The 10,030-nt window shown below is 32.3% G+C and overlaps 1 protein-coding gene across 2 annotated transcripts in view; it reads right to left on the bottom strand.

Moving 5' to 3' along the window:
• Positions 1–9,701, bottom strand: part of LOC110031344 (serine/threonine-protein phosphatase PP1) — a 28,855-nt gene extending 19,154 nt beyond the window's left edge. For both annotated transcript variants that reach the window (XM_020734505.1, XM_020734504.1), the window contains exon 1: positions 9,287–9,701. In XM_020734505.1, the coding sequence (XP_020590164.1) occupies positions 9,287–9,488 (202 nt within the window). In that variant the 5' untranslated portion in view covers positions 9,489–9,701. The remainder of the gene's footprint in view (positions 1–9,286) is intronic.
• Between the last annotated feature and the right edge of the window lie 329 nt (positions 9,702–10,030).

A 10,030-nucleotide genomic window follows, 5' to 3' on the forward strand; every position in this document is an offset into this window, starting at 1 on the left:
TATATATATATATATATATATATATATATATATCCTCCTTTTATATAATAGATATGATAGGCTTACGCCTACCACAATTAGATCACATTTTATCTTTTAATAATATTAATTAATAATTATGAGTATCACACCCAATAGAAAGTAGATATCATATGATAATTTCTTTATTTCTTTTCAATTTGGGGATGTATCGCCAATTATAATAGTCATGTACAAAAAACATATAGCCTCAAGCTGACTATTCTTATAAAACACCTCTATAGCTGATAACAAAATATATAGACTCAATTTAATTTTTGACATATTTCTAATATTCTTATAAAAACACCTCTATAACTGATAACAAAATATCTAGACTCAGTTTAATTTTTTGAAATACTTTTATTATAGCTGAAGGCTCCTTGTTCACTCCACTAACTTTTTACAATAGTCAGTACTCTGATTTAGATATCATTAACAATTTCAACATACTTTAATGTGCACCATTTTGTCTTGATACAGACTAAATCAATTCTTGTGATATTTAATCATGTGTTTTTAAAGATCATAAAAATTATAAGAAGATCATTTATTTGTATTTTTCTAATTATATCAACAAAAATTTTATTTCCATAATAAATATGAAATAAAACAGCCTGACACCCCAAATTATCATAATTTTTTAGTTTATGATTCATTTTTTTCTCTCATAATTTAATTGTATAACTCATAAGTTTGATTCATCAATAGTTAACACTATCTTGAAGAACCTCAATATAATGAAATTTTGGTTCCAAAAATATTTCTTCCTAAAATTTTTTGCAACATTTTAATCTTCAAAATTTAATTAAAAAAATTATCAGCAAAACTATAATAATATCCAAGATTGTAACAACTGGAACAGACATCGAACTGGAAGAAAAAGAGGTTCAAGGTTCAAGGTTCATCGGTCGAACCGAAGATCGAACAGGATGATATAATAATCATAAAAAATATTTAAATATAATCAAAATGATTCGATCAGAATCAGAATTATAAAATTTAAAATTTTGATTGACATTAAAACAAAAGCTAGAGAAAAAAAACAAAAGTTTAACAAAAAATTTCTACTTAGAATGAATAATAAAATTATATTTCTAATGAATGGTAATCTATGACTTATATTTTAAATTACACATTAAGTAGTCCACAGAATCACAAAAAAATTAAAAAACTTTATCAATTAAATTTTAATAAAAAATGCTTCACATTTCACATGTTATTGCTTCATTTTGAAACATAAAAAAAAAAATTTACTTGATTTCCTAAAAAATGGATAAGAACATTAATTAAATTTTAATAAAAAATATTAAATTGTCTCAAAAGTCAAAACAACCAGCATGTTCATTTAATATTTGAAAGCTAGTCAAAGTGAAAAAAGTTAAGATGTAAATTTTTATTTGATTTATACATAAAACATGTTAAGACTTGGGATAACGTGTAAATTTAACAAGTCTTGGGAAACTTTATCCTCCTGCTTTTTGGGAAGGAAATCGAAGCGGCACAGGGAAAATCTAAGCAGTTCATGCTTGAAGTTATTTGGCCCGGTTCTCGCAAACTGGAACTGGTTTCTCGATTGACTGGATGTTTCAGATGATCTGGAACGATTTGATGCTGATGTGTTTTAATTAGATGCTTGAACCAGGCCACTGACTAGTTCGCCACTGACCGGTTCACAGTCAAACCAACCGATCTGGTTTTCAAAACTTAGATAATATCCCACAAACCTCTAAAAAATTAAATAGATAGATATTATTAATTTAAATTCTTAACTTTAAGCACCCTATTTAGAGCAACTTAGCCTTATTTTTTTATATCAATCTATAACATAGGTCACTAAAATGCTTTTTATGCTCTTCAAAAATAATTTCATACTTAAAACTTGAAAAAAAAATGAACAAGCATTTCCATCCTTCCTTATCCAAAATTTTAACTAAAATCATATTATGTTCTCTTCTAATGTTTATAACCTGATCAAAGCCCCTAGCTTTCTTATATCTTGCATTAATTACTCTATATATCTTATCTTCTCCTACCTTAATTCCAAGCGAATATTATTACTAAGCTTTTGATTTTTGCACTACAATCATTGCAAGAATACTAGCATCTTATAATTCATAAAACTCTCAAGAATATTTAATTTTTGACATTCTTTAAAAGAACGCTGCAATTCCAAAATAATCATGCTAATCCCCATTTCATCATCAAATCTCATTAACATCGAATTTATTTATGGACTCTCCTAAAAAATAGCAATCTTCTTAACATATCTAACCATCTTCTCCAATATTAAGTTTGGCTTACTTAAAAAAATTCCAATTGGCCTTGATCAACAAACTAACCTTTAAAACTTAACAATTTCAAACGCCACTACCTTATATTAACAAAATTATTTCTTTTGATTATTTTTCTTTATGTTCTTAAAATAGAAATCAATAACTAATCTATTGTATATTGCTAAAATTTCTCCTTTAATTATCTTACAATACTTCAAAAAGATTTTTCTTACCATATAAGTAAGAAAATGTCAATTTCAGTAATTTGGGAAGTCCACTTCAATAAGGAGTTAAATTTTCTTCAAGTTCATCATAATATGTGTTTGTAACTACATATCATTAATTACTGAGAGATTAAGAGTCTGTTTGGGGCAGTTGCAGTTGCGTTGCCAGCAAAGCTGGCTGTCTGTTTCTTGCGGCTGTGTGAAGGCAACTGTGAGACAGTTGTTTTGAAAAATGATCATTCTGCCCATGTTTAGTAAAATTGTTTAAAACAGAACTGCGACAGCGACATATTTGATACTTTAGAAGCAGAAATTTATTTCAAAACAGAATAAAAGTTCGAATACATCGCTCACTTAACAGTGAGTACCAAAAGTGCTAAGAAAAAAAAAAATAATAAAATTACAAGTAAGATAATGATGCTATTATTTTTAACATGAAGACGATGTATATCTCTTCTTAAGCTGTCCTCCAATGATGCTATCAATTTGCAATCACTTTTGGCAGCGGAATCAACATGACTGTCACCCATTGGAAAAAGTCACACTGTTCTGCAAACCTCCAGAGGCATCTGTGAAACTGTCGACCTCAGAAAGGAAGCGTTGAAAGAGACGAGACACTAGGGCAAAAGCGTCGAGGAAGCCGAGACGCTAGGTCAAAAGCATCGAGGAAAGAGCGGGATGCAGGGGTAGAAGCGTCGAGGGAGCCGAGACGCTAGGACAGAAGAGTCGAGGGAGGAGTGGGTCGGCTTTGAGTCTAGGGCAGAAGAGTTGAGGGATAGAGCGAGGGTACCAGCGAAAATAAGAGAGCTTTGAAGCATGCCGCGGGGCCAAACCCACGGCCCCGCATTCCGCCTTTTTTAAGGTTCATTGACTGCTGCCACAAAATCTAAACGAAAAAAAATGAAATTTGTCGTTTGGGGTCGCGCCGCACAAAATAAGCGGCACCCCAAACGGAGCCTAAGTATAGCTTATGCATAGCATTTCTATCTCTTATTCTATACCCACCATGAATCCATTCATAACCATAGTACAAAACCTATTGGAACAATATAATAATTTAAAACCATTTCTTAAAAAACATTATTTCTTGCTCAAATATACATTGAAAAAATCTATCGATCTTCCCAAATTGAATATTAAACTATATTTTAATCTGAACTTAAGCAATAAGCACTAAACAAATTCATAATGTTTTATTGACAATTATCCAAATAACAATTTATATCACTAACCCTATTCAGCCAATGAAAAATAACAATAAAAATAAATATTCATCTCAAAAATTTAATCTTTCAACCATCCATCTTCTGCTATCTAAACATAATTCATCTTTTTGACATTTTCAACATATAACAACTTATAACTTTCTCCACTGTTATTGGATTTACTCCTTTTAATATAAGTTCTTATAAAAAATAATATTATTCTTATGCTAACCATAGTGTCTACCATTTTTAATCATCATCATTAATCTTATCGCAATTATTTAAGGTCAACTATGAATCCTTTAATTCCCTTTCAATCCTATTGCAGGTTGCCTAAGGTATTAGAACTTCTCCTTAAAAAACATGCTAGATAATTTTATTAAGGTTACTTCAGTTCAACAATTATTAGAAAAAAAAGGGTAACAATTGTTGTTTCTAATTCTACGAACCAATTTTATCCTTTTCTGAATGGTGTATCTTGTAAACCACTTAAATCTAACTTTGATTACTTTATCTTCAATAAGCTGCTCTAATCTCACTCTCTCTCTCTCTTTAAAACACATACACAATATATATGTGTGCGTGTGTGCGCGCGAGTGTGAGTGTGTGTTCGTGTGTTCCATTTAAAGTCTCAGATTCCATGTAGCAAATCTAACTTAGATTTAGATCTAGTCAGCCTCACTTTTTTTATTTATTATTTTTTACAACAAATAGGTTAAACTGCGTTATGTTGTTTAAGAGTGACGTACTAGCCAACCCTTGCCAAAATTTTACCCAAATCGTGACAAAAACCTTCCATGCTTCACACTACAATAGGGTTAGACACTAATGCATTCTTTTTGTGCAAAGTCTTAAAGCTAGCATAATTAAAAGTTTGATTCATTTTATTAGTTTTGATGTGACTTTAATGACCAATTATCAAACTAACATCAACCCACAAACTCACATATATGCTAGAAACTGGTGATGGAAATTATCAAAATACCACTGTCATAAAATTTTAATTAATTAATTAATTAATTAAAAATTTAAAAAATAAAAATTTTGATAATTTCCATCACCAGTTTCTAGCATATATGTGAGTTTGTGGGTTGATGTTAGTTTGATAATTGGTCATTAAAGTCACATCAAAACTAATAAAATGAATCAAACTTTTAATTATGCTAGCTTTAAGACTTTGCACAAAAAGAATGCATTAGTGTCTAACCCTATTGTAGTGTGAAGCATGGAAGGTTTTTGTCACGATTTGGGTAAAATTTTGGCAAGGGTTGGCTAGTACGTCACTCTTAAACAACATAACGCAGTTTAACCTATTTGTTGTAAAAAATAATAAATAAAAAAAGTGAGGCTGACTAGATCTAAATCTAAGTTAGATTTGCTACATGGAATCTGAGACTTTAAATGGAACACACGAACACACACTCACACTCGCGCGCACACACGCACACATATATATTGTGTATGTGTTTTAAAGAGAGAGAGAGAGTGAGATTAGAGCAGCTTATTGAAGATAAAGTAATCAAAGTTAGATTTAAGTGGTTTACAAGATACACCATTCAGAAAAGGATAAAATTGGTTCGTAGAATTAGAAACAACAATTGTTACCCTTTTTTTTCTAATAATTGTTGAACTGAAGTAACCTTAATAAAATTATCTAGCATGTTTTTTAAGGAGAAGTTCTAATACCTTAGGCAACCTGCAATAGGATTGAAAGGGAATTAAAGGATTCATAGTTGACCTTAAATAATTGCGATAAGATTAATGATGATGATTAAAAATGGTAGACACTATGGTTAGCATAAGAATAATATTATTTTTTATAAGAACTTATATTAAAAGGAGTAAATCCAATAACAGTGGAGAAAGTTATAAGTTGTTATATGTTGAAAATGTCAAAAAGATGAATTATGTTTAGATAGCAGAAGATGGATGGTTGAAAGATTAAATTTTTGAGATGAATATTTATTTTTATTGTTATTTTTCATTGGCTGAATAGGGTTAGTGATATAAATTGTTATTTGGATAATTGTCAATAAAACATTATGAATTTGTTTAGTGCTTATTGCTTAAGTTCAGATTAAAATATAGTTTAATATTCAATTTGGGAAGATCGATAGATTTTTTCAATGTATATTTGAGCAAGAAATAATGTTTTTTAAGAAATGGTTTTAAATTATTATATTGTTCCAATAGGTTTTGTACTATGGTTATGAATGGATTCATGGTGGGTATAGAATAAGAGATAGAAATGCTATGCATAAGCTATACTTAGGCTCCGTTTGGGGTGCCGCTTATTTTGTGCGGCGCGACCCCAAACGACAAATTTCATTTTTTTTCGTTTAGATTTTGTGGCAGCAGTCAATGAACCTTAAAAAAGGCGGAATGCGGGGCCGTGGGTTTGGCCCCGCGGCATGCTTCAAAGCTCTCTTATTTTCGCTGGTACCCTCGCTCTATCCCTCAACTCTTCTGCCCTAGACTCAAAGCCGACCCACTCCTCCCTCGACTCTTCTGTCCTAGCGTCTCGGCTCCCTCGACGCTTCTACCCCTGCATCCCGCTCTTTCCTCGATGCTTTTGACCTAGCGTCTCGGCTTCCTCGACGCTTTTGCCCTAGTGTCTCGTCTCTTTCAACGCTTCCTTTCTGAGGTCGACAGTTTCACAGATGCCTCTGGAGGTTTGCAGAACAGTGTGACTTTTTCCAATGGGTGACAGTCATGTTGATTCCGCTGCCAAAAGTGATTGCAAATTGATAGCATCATTGGAGGACAGCTTAAGAAGAGATATACATCGTCTTCATGTTAAAAATAATAGCATCATTATCTTACTTGTAATTTTATTATTTTTTTTTTTCTTAGCACTTTTGGTACTCACTGTTAAGTGAGCGATGTATTCGAACTTTTATTCTGTTTTGAAATAAATTTCTGCTTCTAAAGTATCAAATATGTCGCTGTCGCAGTTCTGTTTTAAACAATTTTACTAAACATGGGCAGAATGATCATTTTTCAAAACAACTGTCTCACAGTTGCCTTCACACAGCCGCAAGAAACAGACAGCCAGCTTTGCTGGCAACGCAACTGCAACTGCCCCAAACAGACTCTTAATCTCTCAGTAATTAATGATATGTAGTTACAAACACATATTATGATGAACTTGAAGAAAATTTAACTCCTTATTGAAGTGGACTTCCCAAATTACTGAAATTGACATTTTCTTACTTATATGGTAAGAAAAATCTTTTTGAAGTATTGTAAGATAATTAAAGGAGAAATTTTAGCAATATACAATAGATTAGTTATTGATTTCTATTTTAAGAACATAAAGAAAAATAATCAAAAGAAATAATTTTGTTAATATAAGGTAGTGGCGTTTGAAATTGTTAAGTTTTAAAGGTTAGTTTGTTGATCAAGGCCAATTGGAATTTTTTTAAGTAAGCCAAACTTAATATTGGAGAAGATGGTTAGATATGTTAAGAAGATTGCTATTTTTTAGGAGAGTCCATAAATAAATTCGATGTTAATGAGATTTGATGATGAAATGGGGATTAGCATGATTATTTTGGAATTGCAGCGTTCTTTTAAAGAATGTCAAAAATTAAATATTCTTGAGAGTTTTATGAATTATAAGATGCTAGTATTCTTGCAATGATTGTAGTGCAAAAATCAAAAGCTTAGTAATAATATTCGCTTGGAATTAAGGTAGGAGAAGATAAGATATATAGAGTAATTAATGCAAGATATAAGAAAGCTAGGGGCTTTGATCAGGTTATAAACATTAGAAGAGAACATAATATGATTTTAGTTAAAATTTTGGATAAGGAAGGATGGAAATGCTTGTTCATTTTTTTTTCAAGTTTTAAGTATGAAATTATTTTTGAGAGTGCCTATATTCCAAGATCCTATCCTAATATTAGTTTCATTAGTTTCATGGACTAACTTCTTTACCCGCATTCGCCCGTAATGTGGGAACCCTTGCTTATTTAACACTACACCCGGGCGCCGGTGTAGCGGCCCTTGCACACTTTTCACTGTATTCAGGCTATACAGCGCGTCGCTTCCAGGGGTACAAATTATTATAAGATTTAATATTATAAGAAAACAAAACCATAGTGCTAAACCCTAAAAAAAATAAAATTTAATAATGACAGAAAATATTATAAGAAAATAGACTATGCGTACAAATTATTCTGTGAGAGACCAATATCATAGGGACCCATGACATCAAAACCTAATTGCAAAGAAGCCGCCTTTAAAACAAAATAATGAAATTCCCTAAATCAACCACGTAAGCAAATAAAAAAGTCATGAAATGGTGATTGAAACAAGAGTGGAAGGTGTGGATTCCATTTAACACTCCTCACAACTTGAAGATATGTGAGAAGGGCGTCGATAGAGCATAATTGTAAATTAATGCAGCAAAACAAAAATAAACATCACTAACAACTATTTCAAAGCTATGGTCAAGCTCAAATATCTTGTGAAAGGTAAGATTGTAACATAAGGTTATATGGACAAACACATAAAGGATTGAAGTAGAGCCCAAAGAAACACAACCATAGTGCTAAACCTATTCTATGAAATTTTTTTATATAACCTATACTAGTGTTACCTTTAGCATACTATTGACTACCTAATCCTTTGGCATATATTTTTTCTTGGTGTGATTATATATGCCGAAGCCACATGAATCTATTTTCCATTAGCATATTTATACTTTCTAATTTTATCACATATTCATTATAATAATTACTTTTTATCATCCTCAACTAAGCCATTAGTGGCTGCAGGAAAATTCCTCCAGCTGTAAGGATAAAATTTAAATATGTATTTTTTAAAAGTAAACCCATGACGAGCGAAACAGCAACAATACTATGCATGTGGAGAAAAGTCTTTGCTCATACCCATCATTAACATTATCAATAACAGCATTATGATAACCATTCAAAGTATTATAATCTTTATCATTGAAAGTTAAGCTATCAATGAATCAAGAAAAAATTCTCTAGCCATGCAATCAGCATTTAAATTTTACATTTTTAACTTTCCCCGCACCAATAGAAGCAGCAATAAGTAGACAAAACGTTCTCCTCAAACCAAACATCAACACATCAATAATATACATATGACAATTATTTAGAGTGAGTTTTATGAGGCCTTGCTCTGTTTTCTTTTTTTTTTTTTTTAATATATTCATTCCTAAAAAATGCTCTCTATGGCAATAAATCTAGCCTACAGAAATCATTTTGAATATCTTCTATTCGAATTTTCCTTGCTCTAACCGTAATCCTCAAGCCCATCGAAAAGATTTAAAAAGAAGAAAGAAATAGTAGAGGTTGAGGAAAAAATACATAAATAAAAACTAATCAACAGAAGCATAACTATTCCATTAAACCAACAAATCCTTCCTCCCTAAAATGGCCAGCAATCAACTTGAATTCCTAAAAATCAACTTTTCAGAGTACTTCGATTTACCATCCTAAAAGCACGACTTCTCAATCCCGGGATCTCCAACAAGTAAATCGCATAGCTGAAACATTCAATAGAGAAGAGCAGGAAAGGGAGAGCTGACCACAGATCTTGATGGGTGCTTCGAGCTCTAAGAGATTAGGCTGCTGGAGAAAGATTTCCCGTGAGACGACACAGAGCTGACGGATCTCCGCCTCGGACAGCTGCACCTGCTTGCCAGGCCTCGCCGATCGCACCTCGAGCAACCGATTGATGATATCGTCAAGAAGCGCCGGCTCGATCCCCTGCCCTTGAGCCGCCGCCATCTGCGCTCCGCTGCCCCTCACACCGCCGCGATGCAGAAACCCTAGGCGATCACGGGAGCCAGCGGAACCGAGGGGCCGGGGAGAGAGAACAGATTGCAATTGGCCAAAAGAAGAAAGGATTTTTAAGTGGATTAACAGCAATAACTAATAATATATGAAAATGGCTGAGAGGAAGATGATGTGAGGTACAATTCTGCAACTCGAGCGAAGGAGCCAATTCCCTTTCCTGGCTTTTTTGTTTTTTGTTTTTTGTTTTTTTTTTATTTATTTAAATGATAGATCAATTAGTATTACAAGTATTGTAAGAGGTATTTACGATCATATCACATGATTCTTCACATTTACTCCTTTAATAGACTTTGCCCTTTAAGAGATTAGAGGGTCAGGAGGAGATGAGAGGGTACAATGTGGCGACTTGCGGGGCAAATAAAAACATTCCTAGATTCTTGTTATTCTTTTTATGTAATCAAATATTTTTAATAAATGGTGAGCGGAGTGAGCCTCGAAATGAAGGCATCTCTTACATAAAATGACTCCCTTAT

This window comes from Phalaenopsis equestris, unplaced genomic scaffold (genome assembly GCF_001263595.1).
Source record: "Phalaenopsis equestris unplaced genomic scaffold, ASM126359v1 Scaffold000803, whole genome shotgun sequence".
Taxonomy (NCBI): Eukaryota; Viridiplantae; Streptophyta; class Magnoliopsida; order Asparagales; family Orchidaceae; genus Phalaenopsis; species Phalaenopsis equestris.